The 18,478-nt window shown below is 33.2% G+C and overlaps 1 protein-coding gene across 1 annotated transcript in view; it reads right to left on the bottom strand.

Annotated features, from left to right (window-relative positions):
- Positions 1-18,478, bottom strand: part of UPF2 (UPF2 regulator of nonsense transcripts homolog (yeast)) — a 95,683-nt gene that overhangs the window by 65,189 nt on the left and 12,016 nt on the right. The window contains exons 4-8 of the mRNA XM_010854099.1: positions 12,196-12,356; positions 8,980-9,177; positions 8,367-8,516; positions 7,035-7,138; positions 4,426-4,511 (exon numbers count right to left, since the gene is read on the bottom strand). Of these exons, the coding sequence (XP_010852401.1) occupies positions 4,426-4,511; positions 7,035-7,138; positions 8,367-8,516; positions 8,980-9,177; positions 12,196-12,356 (699 nt within the window). The remainder of the gene's footprint in view (positions 1-4,425; positions 4,512-7,034; positions 7,139-8,366; positions 8,517-8,979; positions 9,178-12,195; positions 12,357-18,478) is intronic.

Here is an 18,478-nt window from a genome sequence, read left to right as displayed (position 1 = left end):
ACTCATTGGAAAAGACTGTGATGCTGGGAGGGATTGGGGGCAGGAGGAGAAGGGGACGACGGAGGATGAGATGGCTGGATGGCATCACTGACTCGATGGACGTGAGTCTCGGTGAACTCCGGGAGTTGGTGATGGACAGGGAGGCCTGGCGATTCATGGGGTCGCAAAGAGTCGGACACGACTGAGCGACTGATCTGATCTGATGACATGGATGAACCATGAAAACATCATTCTAAGACAAAGAAGTGAGGTGCAAAAGGCCACAGATTTTATGATTTCACTTACAAGAAATACCTAGAATAGGTAAATCCATAGAAACTGAAAGGAGATTAGTGGTTTCTTAGGACAGGGGAGAGAATGGGGAGGTGGGAAATGGAACTGCTTGCTAAAGGATGTAAGGTTTCTTTTAGGGGGACGAAAATCTCTTAAAATTTTATTATTGTGATAGTTAAATATATTCAAAAGACTAAACTGTATATACTTTATAGTGGTGAACTGCATTGGTAAACTGTTATGAGAATTATATCCCAATAAAGCTGGTTGCTGTTATTTTTTAAACTAAAAAAAATAATAATAATAACTATGAAGACGTTCTTAAGATTTATTTAGTTTAGTGCTTCCTTAACCAAACTATACACACAAGGTAAGGCAGCTAAATTCTCTATCACATATACACACATATAAAACCTTTGGGTCCTCATAGGCACTCAAGTAACTATTAAATAATTCATTCTGGTTTTTTTTGGTCAACTCAGACTAGACGGACTAAACAGACAAAGAGGGACTCCTGGCCATAGAGAAAAATAAAGACACTCACTAGGATTCACGTCCCTTACAGGAAGGGGAGGGAAATGCCACACAAAGAGGGAGGCACCCCCCCTTTCCCAAATATGTTTGAGAATGTTCATGAAAACTGACTGTGTAAGAGGCCACAAAGAAAATTTCAAAAACCTTCAAAAAGCAAAAATCACACAGTATTCTCTAATCACAGTACGATAAAAATATGAATTACTAACCAGGTCAGAAAATGAAGAATTTCTAGAAAACACAAAAATAGAAATCACATGTCAGAACTAACAGATACAGCTAAAACCAGGGTAAGAGGACAGCAATGTATTAAATGCCAAAAAAGGAACAAAATGAATGAAAGAAAACAAAAAAGAAGAAAATAAAGATAAAATCCAAAAATAATCAGTAGGAAAATAATAAAACAGTAGACTACATAGGTAATCTAGAAACTGGGTTTTTGTGTGCATGTGTGTGAAAAAAACTAAAATGAATAAACCACTAGCTAATAGAGAGGATGAAGAAAGGAAAAATACAAAAACAGGATTGTTTGTAATGGCAAAGACTGGAATGTCCAAAATGATTAAATATAGTACATTCATAAAAGTTAACTCCTCCTAAATTTAAAAGAAAATAACAATAGAAGTCTTTATTATTGATACGAAAAGATTTCCAAGCTATACTGTTAAGTGAAAATAGTAAAGTTTGGAAGAATAAGTACAGTAAGTGGCTCCTGTGTATAAAACAGGAAATATAAGAATGTTGGCATGCTCCTGCATACGCAGAAGAAATTTTGGAAGGATACACAGTAATCAAGACAATGGCTTCCTACTGGGAGCAGAGCAGACGCGGAGACAAGGATAAGGACACTTTTTAGCACAAGGTTTTTCACGTAAGGGTTTTCAGTCCTATGAATGCATTCACTTATTTTTTAATAAAAATTTTAATTGCATATGACCAATATTAATTCATCAAATATTTTCAAGCACTTATGTGTACCAAACACTATACTTGATGTTGGGGATGTTCAAAATGAAAAGATCTGGTCCTCTTTTAAAGGCCCCATATTTTTAGTTTCATAGGAATACAGGCAGCAAACCAACATTGGGCTGTAACTAATACGCCTAATGTGATGTGCCAAATTCTTCATGTGTGAAGACATTATGTTGAAAGTCTATAAAAGAACACCTATATATACATAAGAAAAATAAGGATGGTTATTCAGAGAAGATAACTCTTATCCTAAGACTTCAAGATTAAGTCAGAGGTTTTCAGTAAATAAAAACAGGATATCCCAGACAGAGCAGAAAGCAGGGGCCTGGAAGTAGAGAGCAAAGGGTATCCAAGAAATCATTACAGATCAGGATTTTGCAAGACGAAGAATAGCTAGAATGAAGACTGAAGAAGTTGAAAAGGGGCTCGGTAAGAAAGGGCATTAAATACCACATTACACAAGTTTATCACCTTCTGTCTGTGAGGCATTGTGCTCAGTGCTGAAAAAAAAGAAGTAAAACTGCCTCCCTCCTGCAACTTAGTCTAGACAACAATGTCCAGGGAAACCAAGAAAGAGGTTTCTGCAGTAGTCTGCTGTGTGACCTTTCCTGTCTCTGGCTCTGCACATAATGTTGCCTCTATCAGAAATGCTCTCGACATTTCCTCTCCTCATCCATTCCTCGCCTCGCTCATTCCTTTCTCAGGAATTGAATTAAATGACCCTTGTTCCAGGCAGCCTTCTCTGACTCCCGAGACTAAATCAATCAGTTCCTCTGTTATATACTCCAAAGCACGCTGGGATTCTTCTTGTCAACTGCTCTTAGAATTATCCTTCTTCCTCTCCAAACTGTAAGCTGCACGAATACAAGAGTTGAATCTGTCTTGTTCACTACTGTACCTCCAGCACTAATCACAGTATAGAGTAGATCCTTAGTGAATGAATAAATTTTAGAACATAATTTTAACCTTTCCTGATCACTCAAGCTGACTATAAAAAACCTAAATATTTTTATATTTCAGGTATGTAAGACCAAGTGGTCTCTTCCTCATGGCTCCAAAAGGCCATGCATTTTAAGTACTTATATCTTTTTCTCTCCTCTCAGACCATCAACTGTCACTTCCTACTATTTTCAAGTCTGTTTCTAGCAGATTCCAACTACTTCTAGTTTGCACCTAACTGCTGAGCTAAGCAGATAAATCCAATAACAAAGAATGTAACTGGCCTAAGACCAAGTAAGAGTGTTTATATAGATATAGATATAGATTTTCAGTCTTCTCCATGGACAGGGGAGTGGGATGGAATGGGGATAGGAGGAGACAAGATGATCTCTTATAAACAAACTACTTAATATCACTGCATAATTCTTTTGTTAAAAAAGCCTTTTATTTTGGCTAAATTTGCTTCATTCTATACTAGAAGTTCAGATAATTGTTACTACGTGTTTATTCATTCATATGAACAATTGAAAAGAAAACTATGCAAGAAAACATTCCATTGCAAAGGTAAAAAAGAACCAGTTTAAAAAAATGGTCCAAAATATTAAGGCAAAAACTATTTGAAATTCTGAGTTTGAAAGTAGAATGTGTCTGACAGTCAAAAACCTTATAAGTAACTGGCAGTATTATTTTTTCAGTTGTTCATGAAATAACGGTGTACCTTGCAACTGATGGCACCTCAGATTTGATGAAATGTAGCATATAATTTTACATAATAAAAGTAATTCATCTAAGATTTTCTCAATTGGATAATTCTCAACTACTACTCACTACATTAGCACATCCTATCTCCCTTGCCCCACTAAAATGAAAAACCAAATGCTCATATTAAGGCTGCTGACAGGGATAAAAACCAATATAAATGAAAAAAGTAGTGATTTGTTTCACAGAGAAATGTTACCAATGAGAGACCAACAAATGAACCAAATTAAAATTTTGCTTAAGAAATCTTCAGTGAAATCCCACAGAATCTTTCTTGGGGAAGTATCTATATTAGCTATGATGTATGTAATCATTTTAATAGTTAACAAAATCCTTTAATTATTCCCTGTTGAATAAACGGAAATAGATCTTCTCAAAGTTCCTAAAGTCAACAACCTATGACCTGCTATGGTCACCTCCTAAAACATGTGGGTGAAGTAGGGGCTTTAACTTAGTTTAAGAGAGCATTAGAATTCCCTATCAGCATTATGAAACGGAATACACTTCTTGAATTACTAGCAGCATAATCACCAATGTGAGCTTCAAGTCCAAACCAGCATAAACACCAAAAAAACCTTGAGAATTTTCATTTAAACACAACACGTAAGAACTAGATAAAATCAATTTACTCTGATCTTTCTACAAAAAAAAATTCTCCAAAAAAAAAAGAAAAATACTATTTTTTCTCCTCAGAGGAGGTGTAAATAAATTGCTTCTAGCAATGATTAAGTTATTATTAAGTTCCTATTATTCTTAAAATAACAGGAAAGCATCAGAAGGAATATTAAATCAGGGAGAAGTAAGTTCTAGAAAATATGCTAACAACAATGATAATAACTTCCATTGACAAGGGATATTTTTAGAGAGATAATTATACAGGGGTTTAGCTCTTACAATCACTGCAGTGTAGAAACACTAAAAAATTACTCTTTTTCTTTTTAAACCTACCTTTGTCTGGGAACTATAAAGAGCGCCCGTACCAACTTCTTCCTATTTGCTTTCGTGTTCATGTTCATGCAAAAGTCCATCGCTGCCTAAAGGAGAAAAAGCAAACATTTTTCTTAAAAAAAAAAAAAAAACTCAATTTAGCTACTAAAACAGCATGCTAAAATGGATTCCTAATAGTTCCTAAACAGTTCACAATGGTTTTAAGACACTAGTATTACAAGGATATTCCAAACTTTAACAATCATCAAGCTTAAGCTCCTCTTTCCTTATATATCTCAAAACATATTTCACAAACTTATTAACTACAACCTAGTGCTAAAAACAGAACTTCCAGTGGGTAGATTGAAGACCTATGGTGACACATTTGGCAAATAACTGCATGAAACGTGCAACCCATGCTTTTGATCTCACAGATCAATATTAATATCAGGAAAGTTTTCTGATAGAAGTTACAAAGCAGCAAGAAGCCAGGAACCAAGAAAATTATTAATGCTAATAAGGATTAAAAAAGAATAAAGACAAACCAGGTAAGAGAGACAGATACAGATTATAACCAGAAAAATTTAAGAGTAAGTGCTTCAATACTAACTAAAATGGTTTACTGTTGACAATCAGATATAGTAACAAACTAAAAAAACCACATCATAAGGACTATAATTGTTATTTAATATAGCAATCCACTCTTTTACATTTTAATAACAAAAATGTGTTCAATATTTTATCAATGTATCTAAAATCTAATATAAGTGTAGAAGAAAAGCTAGGAGAAGTCTATGCTCTGGGAAACCACTAGAAAACAAAATTATGAGTAACTGGTATTTTTTAAATACAGGTATATATATTATTTAAATATTAAAGATTTTCAATATATAGTTTATGAAAACAACATTTAAGATATATTTTAAAAAGAAAATAACTATTATCAAATAACTCTACTGGTATCACCAGTATTTTCCTTCTATAGTTTCACATAATTATTTTATCATTAATTTCTCAAACTTTAGGTAGGATCAAATACAAAGATTCTCTGGTGGCTCAGAGGGTAAAGAGTCTGCCGGCAATGTGTGAGACTCAGGTTCGATCCCTGGGTTGGGAAGATCCCCTGGAGAAGGAAATGGCAACCCACTCCAGTATTCTTGCCTGGAGAATCCCCATGGACAGAGGAGCCTGGTTGGACACAACTGAGCAATTTCACTTTTCTTTCTTTCTACAAAGATTCTCTGATTTCCCTATAAAGGATGTCAACTCTTCAGCGACACACTCACTGAAAAACCTTCCATTTGCTAAAAACTTTTGATGAAATAAAACACAATTAATGTTGATTAGATTCAAACCCAGTAAATGCACATTGAAAGTATTCACCAAGATTGAATTAGTTAAGAGTAAAACCAATTTAAACTTTTTCTTCTGCTTGTTAAGGGAGTATAATAAATTTTATTAAAATTATATTTTATAACATTAAAGCTTCTTACAGCTAATTAGAATAACAGCAGAAAAGCAGAAAGCACACTAAAATTCCTTCAAGTAATTCACCCACATGAAATACTAAAAAATTGTGGACTAGGATAATAAAAATCCCAAAGGTCATCCACTCAGAAAAAAGCTGGTTAACACTAGAAAATGTCACACACATACACACACACACACACACATACACACCTCTCAAGTCAACATTTTTTGAAAAAGAAAAAGAAAAAACAAAGAAAAACATTTAATGGCTAATAATGGACTATGTTTCAACAAAAATTAGGAAACTGGTAACTACTATCTACTGGCAGTAAATACTTTTAGTTGTTTTCCCTGAACTGAGAGGCTCATTTTGTTCATGTTAGAAAAATGTCTGTTAAATACCCAAGTCTGAATAACCATGGTTCATCCCACAATTCTTTCAAGTAAAAATGGTACTCTATATAAAAAGTAGCAGTTTAGCTTGCAACTCAATCATACAAATGGCTTTTCTCAAGGCAACCTTGAGTCAGTAGACACATATCCTTCTTATTTTATCAAGTTAAAAGGAAGTGTACTCAGAGGTTGAAATGAAACAAAATCACTAATTTTTACAGATTCATCAAAGAGATGTTTAAATTAAAGCGACATTGTTTTTTAATCGCAAATGCACAGCAATGAAGACTACAATGGCTATTATTAGAGTCTGCTACCGATGCAGCTTGACTTCACGTTAAAATGCCAGGTTTACCCATCATCACTTTTGCAAATGTCAAAAACGGTGAAAAAGTGGGGGGAAAACTCCTAGTATTAGTATGAAAAGAGTTTTGACCTTACAGACGCCCTGAAAGTATCTAAAAAGACACTGGGAATCTACAGAGAGTACTTTAAGAATATCTGGTCTAAAAGAGTATTTTCCACACTGTGGCAATATGTGAAGGGGAGAGGTGTCAAGCCCACAGGACTCTAGAGACAGTTCCACCCCCAAACACAGCATCTACAAATTGACTCCAACTGTGTTCATTTTGAATTCCTATATTAGATTCCATTTGAAGAAATGGCTCATTCTACAGCCAAAACTGCAAAAACCACAGACATGCCTAATTTGAGCTATCTTAAAAGGTTTACATGCTTTGAGTAAAGTCACACAGAGGCACTCATACCTTGTCTATCAGATCACGGTTGACGCAGTTGGGTAACTGCTGGAGGAAAGCATCTACTATGAGCTTGAGATGAGATCCAGTGCTGGCTTCTTCATCCTCTTGTTCTAATATGAAATTGGATTTTAAGTAGGTTTAGAAATATACATAGACAATGTAAGAATAAAAATCTTCAATAAGATGTTATCTGAGGCACAGATAATCTAAAGCACTTTTCTTATGAAAAATGAAGAACTTTTTCAGATATTACTCTTGAAAGAAAGGGTATCTTTAGAATCATAAGCCTAAATCACTAGTCTTTATCAACTATAAAAGGGCAAACTTTTACATGAGAAGTCATAAGTTGCATGTAGTTTTAGAGAAGATCTACTATTTTTATCTGTTGAACACCCCTTTTCCCATGTCTTCAACTAACAGCATGATCACTGCTTCCCCTCAAAGGCAATCCATGGGATTCTGATGGGAAAGGGTGCTGCCCAAGCACAGATACCATTACTCCTCTGGCCACAGGCAAGCATGACACAGGACTAGCCAACTCCTCCAAGATGCTTATACACAGACAGTGGGAGAGAATCCCTCTTTTCCTCAGATGTCACTAGCTGGTTTGAGCCAAGGGCAGCCTCCAGCCATGCCTCCCTCCCTCCATGACATGGAGAACTAGAGAATCTGCAGCAGGAAACAATGAAGCCCACAGAGAGAAAGGCAACCCTGACAAAGGCATTCTTCTAATAAAGAACCCTAACTAATAAAGAAACCTGATAGAAGCAGTCAGGAAATAATGAACAGTGTGATATTTTTATTACTAAATACAAAACATTACTCAATAGTAAAGACAGATAAAAATGACAGATGAACTGATATACCAATTGTCTTTTTATCTCTCAACTTTCAAATGCATTTATGTTAAGATTGTAAAGATTATATCAGAAATAAAATACATTAAGGACAATGCTAAAAGCACTGAAGTGCAAGACATATCTATTTAGATCATCACTGAAGTTTGTAATCACGTAATATGGGACATGTAGTGTTACTGTTCCAAATCAAATTCCAAAAAAGTGAGGGCCTAGAGACAACAGGAAAACAAGGAATTAAAGAGTAAAGACCCATATTCACAGGCAAAGAGCTTTGTGTATAAACACTAATCAAAGGTTAGGAATTCCCTTGCAATTCATTGGTTAGGACTCTGCATTCTCACTGCCAAGGGCCTGAGTTCAATCCCTGGTCAGGAAACTAACATCCCACAAGTCGCACGGGATAGCCAAAAAATAAGTAAAACATTACATTAAAAAAAAAAACTAATCAAAAATTTAAATTTTTGGCAAAAATGTTTACCTTGCTCGTCAAGAAGTTTCTTTGTAAGATCTTCAGCTTCATCTCCACCCTCTAGCTCCAATGTGTCATCATTAATTTCCAGGTTCTCCAACTCAAGTTCCAAATCATCAGGACTTGATACCTCCTTATTATCCTTAGGTTCCTTTGTCTCTGTTTGAAATCAAAGAATCAGTATCTCTGAATTAAAAGTCATATTGAAATCCTGCTGCAAAAAATAAAGATTCACAAAATCTGCAACATTTTTCCTAGAATCTACATTTATATCTGGCAAATTTGATGTTTATATTCTTAAAAATACATTATGGTCATGGAGGACAAAAACCATAATTTCTTTGTGCATGACATCTGTTCAGTGAAGAAATGAATGGATGGGTGGACTGATGAATGGAGACATACAGGCCATGAGGATTTGTGGTAACGATGAAAAGAAAATAAATCTGATTAGATAAAGTGGACTCAAATTAATTAAGATGTCTATATTATTCTATCATTCATTTAATCTAGTAACTTAATGTTCATATAACAAAACTAGTAACTAAAAAAAATTTTTTACAAATATTTGAAACTAAAATTTATAGCACTTTAATATAAAAATTTGTCCTCCAGCATTTACCTTTGGAATCATCCTTGCTGGACTCTTTATTCTGACAACTTTTTTCATTATCTTTAAACAAGATGGCTGGAACAAAAGCTTTCAAATCAATGAGGTTCTCGTAAAAATTCCGAGCATCTTCATCTTCCCATATACCACCTTCTAAGTCATATTCTCCAGGTTTACCAGGTGTAAATATATCAATTCCAGGCCCATGCTCTACAGTAAAATAAATCACGGGGAATTAAAACCAATGAATCTTGAATGTTTCAATTAACAGATACTTCTTCAGTCAACAAGCACTCTTGATTATGTATGTAACCATCTTTACCAGAAAATCACAAATTCTGTTTTAAGTAAAGCTCTAAACCAGGACAGATCAAAGGAAAGTGCAGGATAAACATGCTTTTTTCTTGAAGTTTTAAGCAACTGATATGAGATTAAGTAGCTATTTGATATATTAGGCCCATCTTCACAAAGCTTAAAACCAACATAAGAAATACATAAGCCTGGCAATTCCTAAACATCTAGCTTGAAGTCCCACCTCCCCCATGAAGCATTTTTTTAATACTCCCAACACTCTGTATGATTTTATCTCAATTATGTTCGCAATTTTATGCGAACATAAAATATTTATGGTTTATGGTTTATCTTACCATAAACCCTTAAGAAGCATCCCTCCTTTTGGTATTAAACTTGGTATAAGACAGATTGCCATAAATGGTCAACTGATTAATAACTAGAAAGGAAGGGAAAGAATGATGAAGACATATATACACATTTCAGTAGAGAGTGGAAAACCATGCGTTTGTATACACACACAGGCTACATTTACATACAACTATAGATGCTTAAAATTCAGAACATTAAAAGTAATTTCCTACTTCGTGATCAAAAGACCATTCATGATTTTTATCTATTCTCACTGTACTTTTTTTTTTTTTTGTACTTCTCTCCAAACTAGAATTTTAAGAGAATGATCATACAGATTAAAAATAACCCTGAGAATAATTAGATTATTCATTAAAAGTCATTTAGGAAGAACAGGACAAAAATAATAAAGTACTGGCTCCCTAACTCATTACTCATATGCCTTCCAAAAAACGTATTTAAACACAGGACACTGAACCAATGTAAGAGAAAAGACTGATAAATTTAATTCGTTTTTAACAAAAATGTAAATAAAAACAGGGAATTTCCTGGCGATTCAGTGGTTAGGATTCCAAGCTTTCACTGACAAGGGCTCAGGTTCAACCCCTGGTTGGGGAAGTAAGATTCCATAAGCTACGCTGTGTGGCCAAAAAAAAAAAAAGAGCAAAGGACAAACTAGAAGCCAATACTGGCAATATTTATACAAAGGAATTAATATCCATAATATAAAGAGCTTCTGCAAATAAAGTCCAAAATCTAAATAGAAAAAAACGGATAAACCCTCTGAACAGATAAGTCAAAGAGTATATCAAAAGATCCTAACCTCAGTACTAATCAGAATAATGCTAAATAAAACAAAGCATTTATCACTTTGACCCATTAGATTATGTTTAAAAGATTGATATCACCAAAGGAGAAAAATTACCAAAGGTATAGAGATCAATTAATCAATCAAATAAATGCAAAAGTGATATAAATGATATAATTAAGACATGGACATTAAAAGTTATTACAACTATATTTCATATTTTCAATAAACTAGAAGATACTCTAAGCATGTTGGAGACCATGGAAAACATAACTAGCTTCTACATCTTTACATGAGAGTATCAGACACCAAAAAAGGAAACAAGAGTGAACTGGAAGACACAGCAATAGAAACTAAGCAACAGAAACTAACCAATACCAAACAGGGCGGAAAAAAAATACTAAAGCACAGAGAAGACAACTTCAAACGTAGTGGTATTTGAATTCCTATAGAAGGGGGGAGAGGAATAGAATACATATTTGAAGAAATAAGGTCAAGATTTACTAAATTTGATAATTATAAACCCAGACCCAAGAAGCCCAACAAATCCCAAGCACAAGAAACATGAAGTAAACCACAGCAAGCAATTACCATAATTAAGTTCTTTAAACTCAGTGATGATAATATTTTAAAACAACCAGAAAAAAAAATACACATTTAAAAAGAACAAAGACACGAATGATAGCAGCTTTCTCGCTGGAAACAATGAAAGAAGACAGTGGAACAACATCTTTAAATACTGAAAGAAAAAAAAAAAGCCTCACCCTTAAATTCTGTACCAAGTAAAAATATCTTTATAAAATGATGGCAGAATTTTGTTAATTTTGTTGCATAGTATTTACATTTATACTGTAGTAGGTAGTATAAGTAATCTACAGATGATTTAAAGTATATGGGAAGATGTGTGCAGGTTATATGCAAATACTAAGCCATTTTAAATGAGGGACTCGAGCATCTTCAGAGGTCCTGGAACCAGCTCCCTGAAGATACCAAAGGACTATAAATGTTTTCACAGTATACAATGAATATTTTCTTATTGAGGATGTAAAATACAAAATACTTTCCTGTATTATAAACGGATACTTTACAAATACTTCACTCTTAAGATTTTAAGTCAATAGGATTTTCAGATAGTTTTAAAATTAATAATGTATTAACATTTATCAACTTACTTCTCAAGTAGTTGGTATAATATAATATGGCAATGTATTAGGAGCCCTACCAAAAAGGAAGTTTAGAACACCTTTGCAATAATATGAGAAATAACTCATTGTACAAAATGGTAAGTTTATCTTATAAAACTGCAAGGTTTTATAAAGAAAGCTGCAAGTAACAATTTATGATAATACATGATTCAAAACAACTAAATTAAAAATAAAAATAAACATAGAAATATTAGTATCCCAAAGGTCCAATCCACCTTATTACCTACCTGAGAAATACAGTAAATCTTTATATAGTCCCAAACACAGTTTAAGACAACCCCTGTTAGATACAATCTAAGAATATCTATTATAAAAGAATCTAAAGAAACCCATCATATCATTATAAGTTATCATTATAAGGCTTCACTGCTCTAAGCACAAAGACTTTTCCATTCAGAGAAGCATTTTAAGTAGATTTAGGTTTTTATTAGGTCTTAATACTTCATTAAAAAAAACTTTAAAGGCATTTCAAAACATCTAATTTCAATAATATACATCTGAGAAGACTAGAGAGATAGAAGTCATTAATGCTTACTAAAAAAAAAAAAATCACAGTGTTTAAGGATATCTTACCTTCTGGTGTTGGTTTATCTTGAGGAAGATCTGGCATATTTTCATCCAAAAGGTCTGCTAAGGATTGAGAATTTGCCAGTAGCTTTTGATAAGACATAGCAAATTCTTCATACTGTTTATGTCTATCTTCACTTAACTCCCCTTTAGAATGTAGAATACGCCTATAAACAAATGATGAAATAATCTTGACAATCTTATCAAAACAGATGTGATCATCTATTATTATACTGGGAATTGTCTGATTTTATCAAACAAGCTTATTAGCATAACCTTCTTTAATAACCTATGTTCAATACTTAACACTTTCAAGATGTTATCTGAAAATCAAAACTTACATCATCAAATTCACCTAAACAAATTAATCTTTTAAGCAATTAAAATTTAACATTGGTTCTTCAGAAAATATGAAGTATGATTAACAAGTATGCTGCAGAAACACAAAATTTAACAGTATGCCACTAATCAATTTTTAGTATTTTGTTAGTCATATACCCCAGACATACAAGTTGGTTTTCAAAAACAGGTTAGAGACTCAGTACCTTTAACCTTTCACAATGATTTGATTCAAGATTATCTTGAAAAAGCCTGCATCTTCCCTACAGTGAATTCTCAATTTACTATGCAAGCACTCTTTATTTAGTCATTTAACAAATATCACTGGAGCAACCCACTTAATCAAGGCCAGGCCACTCTGAGGAGCAGAGGACACAAGTATTCTTCCACTTTGCAACAATTCACTAATAAACCGCCCACAGTTATTAACAGAAATGTAAAACTAATGAAAAATTTTCAATTGTACAGTCGAGTAAAAAGTTTACTATATTAGCTTAGATGGTTGAAATGTCTACAGCTGGACTCAATTTTTCTACAACTAAATATGTAGTAGTGTAAGACATGAAATTTATAAACCTTATTACAAATACAATTTCAAAAAGTCAATTATAAACTGTAAATTAAGTCACTTTCAAAAGTAATATATAAAAGTATTTTTATTCCTTGTTTTGAGTTTTCTTCTGAACAGAGAAGAAAATGAGTTAGATGGATTTTTTTTGTGTTGTCATATTCTGAAAAGTTATAGAAAATGAAGTTTTCATGAAGAAAAACCCTTGCCTACACTTACTTATCTCTGTTTATTTGGCACATTTCTAAACTTTCCCATCTTCCCCCATTCTCATCAACAGGAACTTTTGTTTCAATGCTACAATATTTAAAATATTAACATTTTCTATTTTTAGGAATATCAGGTCCCATTTACAAATACAAGATAGATCAATATAAAAAACAATTACAATTCATTACATTCAATCCTTTTTTCCCCAACATCTGGCCTAGTCGGATCTAAACTGAGAATTTTTCACTCATTTTCTTATTATTTAAATACACACTAGACAATATCATTTTACAAACAGATTAGTAAAATGCCAAGACAGTTAATCATAATAATCCAGGCTAAACAGTATTCCTCTAATAACACTGTCATTAAAGAACAATTTTTCTCTTCAAATATTTATCAGACTTTCCTTTCATTAAGCTTTATGAATTTTTTTTAAATTAAAGCAAAAACCCAAGCATTTAAAAATATTCAAGCCATGAAAAATGACTTACATTACTTCAAATGAGCTTGGTAGAACTTTTAATTAGAAGTCACATCATTTTTCAAGTTAAAAAAGCCATTAAAATTAAATGATTTGAATAAATAATACTCAAAAGCAGGGTACTCTAAAATGTTCTACAATTATTGGGAGAAATATTAATAAAAACTTTAAAAAAGTTTATTTAGAAGCAAATTATGTTTTTTGGGATATAAGTTCCAAGGAATTTCAAAACCTCTAATGACAACTAACATTCAAAATTATTTCAGTGCTTAAAAAAAAATTGAAAAATATCTCAAAATACCATAATGTGGAACTTTACTTCTCTAATAATTTGGCATTCTGATCATTTGAAGAAAACACATCCAGTTTAGGTTATACAATATTCACTAAAGATTTATGACATACAAGCTGTACCAAGGTAGTGCCTATTTTATCAAGATAGAAAGTGAACACTTTTCCCCATATCAACCTCACTTTGAAACTTTTGCCTGGACTTTGCAGTCAATTAAATGACTGAATTCTATGAGGTGTCCCAATGCGTGCATTCAATTTCTATCCAGTCCTCGCACGCGCGCGTGTGTGTGTATGCACATGCATGCACACAATCACATCTCTCTGCAACTCCATGGACCGTAGCCTGCCCAGCTCCTCTGACCACAGAATTTTCCAGGCAAGAATACTGAAGTGGGTTGCCATTTCCTTCTCCAGGGGATCTTCCCAAGCCAGGGATGGAACCCACATCTCTTGCATCTCCTGCATTGGCAGAGGGATTCTCTTCCAGTCCTCCTGCAACCAGTTAAAACTCTGAAGCTTCGGAGATACTCCTCGCTCTCCTCAAAACCTCAATTCCATGATTAAACTTTTAATAGTACTAATTTACTTAACTACTTAACTCATACATGTTTAGGTTACTATCTAATAAGAACAGTCCTAGAGAGCAGGCGGCTTAGATTTTGGTTGATTTTCTAATAGAACCTTACACTGTACAGTCAGAAAGCAGTATAGGACAACAACGAAAAGGCATTAGAAGAGATCCGTTATATACAAACCATACATAGTCATATGCATTTTCCTTGACCATTTATTTAAAATATATTTCCTTAATATCTAATTCCACAGCATGTAGTAAGACTACAGACTTCAAGCAGAGAACGAAGCCATCGCAGGTGCCTGAAAATTCAAAATTCCTCGTCATTTAGAAGTTCTAATGAAATTTAAATGAAACAATTTCTAATGAATGTACTATATAAGACAGTTCTTGTAAGTTCATGAAGTCCACAGGAAAAGTTTTTCAGTTGGATTAAATTTTAGAAGGCCTGTATGAGGGATTTACACATACACAGCACATATGACCAGAGTACATGTTCTGTACATCAGTGCAAATCTCACCAAAATTTCTTATGTGAATTCCAATTCCATGGGAATATAACACTAAGCAAAATCAAGCTGAAAATATGGTTCATCGTGTATCATTTTAATTACAATCTCTTCAGAAGCACATCTATTATAGAAAGTTGCACTTAAAACTATTCTTTTGAGGCTGTCATAAATCAGAGGTCAGCAAACTTTCTGCAAAGGGACAAATAATAATTTTAAGCTTTGCAGACCATATGGTCTTTGCTGCAAACACTCAAGTCTGATGGCATAGCACAAAAGCAGTGCAGACAATATGTAAACAAATGAGTATGACTATGTTCCAATAAAACTTTATTTATGGACACTGAAATTTGAACATCATGTAATTACTAATCTGACCTGAAAGCCATAGTTTGCCAATCCTTGTCGTAACTGGAGATAACCAAGTACCACTGTTAAATATATTATAAACAAGTTCATTCCCTCTCCTGGTTCCATTGCATGATAGGGAGGAACTGGTACTATTTTAAAGATATGAAAAGCAAGCAATGAATACAAAATTAATTCCAAGTCTTATTCGCTGTAAAAAAAAAAAAAAGAAGGTAGACGTCTTGCACCTAAAATATGAGATATCACTATTGGGGAGCACCTCTAAGGTACATCAATCCTTGATTTCTGGAGTGTTTTTTATATTATATTTAACAGTAATTTAATATTATAAATCTGACTATCTCAAATAGTCCATTCTGGAATCAAGCAATATATCTCATAAGGAAAGCCACATATGCCTCAAAAAATTTTATTGAGACATGCATTTTTTTCCATTTTTAAAATTTTTATTGTTATTGCCTGGCCTTCATGCTACTATTTTGTACAGTGTTTATTCTGTTGCTTTATAATGTTTTTAAAAATGAATTTTAAAAAATAAGCTATGAAAGTTTAAGAAGTTTAACATACACATTTTGAGAATCATAAAAAGGCACAAAGAGATATTCTCATTTGAAAAACCTTCTGAAGAATTGAGCAGGCAATATACTATTAACAGTGAACTAACATTGATTCTTACAATGTGCCAGATACTGTTATTAAACGCCTTTACACACATACATTCACATATGCATCATTCACATGCACCTCAGAGACACAGTGCTGCTGTCATCCCACTTTACAGAAGAGAAAGCCAAAGCACAGAGATGTGAGGTAACTTGCCCAAAGTTACAGAGTAAATGACAAATCTAAAACTTGAATCCAAGCAGTCTGGCTCCAAAGTTCATTCTCTTAACTCCTGGATTACAATGCCTCTCAAATTATCCACTTGATATCATATATTGAATTAGGATGTCTCTCAAATGCATATATCAAAGGCAAGTCTTCCCAAACCAAGGTGCTGGTTTTATATTCTCTTTTGGGTCCTTCTTTCATTTGGATTTGACTTTAGAAGTTCTGAGTAGCTAATGGGTTTATTAGATACCTTAAACAAAATGCAGTTGAAGATGAGTACTATGGAAGATGTGAAAAATAAAGAATGAAGAGATAGGAAAGAAACTGATTCTGTCATTTGCTATCAAAGTCACACTGGGCAAGGTCTTTAATAACTAAATCTGAACTATCACCTTCAAAATACAGGTATTTCTTTCAAGGGTACTGTGAGGATCAACTGAGATCATATACCTGATGCACTATATCAAAGTAAAACAGTATTTTCATGAGAAAAAAAAAAAAAAGCCAGTGTCCACTGTAACAAAGTCAAGAACTTAAAATTTGAAGTATTAGTTTAATCTTCTATCAGCCAAATTAAAAGAGAAAAAAAAATCTTGAATACAGAAAATCTATTTTAGCTTTGTCCTTAACCACTCATGTAAAATAACAAAGAACACATGGCCGAATCTTGACAAAATAACCATGAAGCAGACCCATGAAAACCACTAGGTTTCACTTTTCATCTTCTTTACTACTCTGTCAAATTCTCACGAGAACTTGAATTTTCTTGTGGTTTCATTTTAGACTCTGGTTATGAATGTTGAACAATCTTACATGAAGAGAGTAGAGCAATAGTTAAGCATAACTGTCCCCAGAGATTTATTAATCAGCTAATATCAAAGGCACTGACTCAGAATTAGAAAATATCTAGGAGGTAACAATTTTGAAGTTGGTTATGAATGTTGTATAATCTTATAAGAAGAGCATAGAGCAACTATTAAGCATAACTGTACCCAGTGATTAATCAACTATATCAACGTCACTGACTCAATCAGAAAATATCTAGGAGGTAACAATTTTGAAACACTTATAAAACTGCTAAAGTCTCTGTAAATATAACGCACAGTGATATATAACATTTTAATAGTGCTTAATACTTGCTGTTCAGTCGCTAAGTCATGCCCGACTCTTTGCGACCCCCTGGACTTCATTTAATAAACAATCTTCCTGTAAAGGCAAGGTACAACTTAACCGGAAAGAATATGAAAGGTAAAAGCAACACCACTGAACGTCAGGTTAATGTGTTTTCAGGTTTCAACACTGTTAAAGTAATGCCTCATGAATTTGCATTAATAAAAGAAACCTCTCTGGTTACATTAACATGGGAAAAAGCCTACATTCTACCTACATTTTTTTCCTTCCCAAACTTTAAATCAAATCATTTACTGCTGTTGAACTGAGCATGCAATCATGAAGGTCATAATTCACAGGTACTGAAAAGAGAAATGTGCCCTCATTCCTACCAATAAAGGAGAAAAAAAAAGAAATTAAGACACTTCAGAATTATTGAAGTATTCTGACTTAATATCTGAATTCATGATTTCACTATACTGTAAGAAATTAACTGTTACATAATTAAGTTACATCTAATAAAATTAAATCATTTATTCAACCAATTTTTATTAAATGCCAAAAAAAATACTAGGTTATATTATCTCAATGAGAATAAAATCTCAAAGTACAAAGCATTTTGTGTATAAAGTAATAGCACTGAAAATAATAAAAAATAACACTTGGCAAGAAGTAAAACTATTAATTCTAGACTGGAAAATACTATTAGATGATATTTTAAATGTGCAAATATTAATTTTAACTCTTCAGATCAATTACTTAACCAAAATGCATTTAAAAATAAGATTTTGTACTTAACAAGTACAAAAAGCTTATAAATTCACATTTACTAGAATTCACCCAACCCCAGGATCAATTTCATTGCTGACCAGCAACTGTAAATCCTCAGGGGCTTGTAACTAATACATATCAGCATAGCTAACAGCAGAAAAGAACAGCTGAGACTCAACAGGTCTCATTCAGTTATGCCTTCACTCATCCATTACAGTGTTTTTAAGAAA

This window comes from Bison bison, unplaced genomic scaffold (assembly GCF_000754665.1).
Source record: "Bison bison bison isolate TAMUID 2011002044 unplaced genomic scaffold, Bison_UMD1.0 scf7180017864337, whole genome shotgun sequence".
Classification (NCBI taxonomy): domain Eukaryota; kingdom Metazoa; phylum Chordata; class Mammalia; order Artiodactyla; family Bovidae; genus Bison; species Bison bison.
The sequence above is the reverse complement of the archived record's forward strand: the minus strand, read 5'-3'. Positions and strand labels throughout refer to the sequence as shown.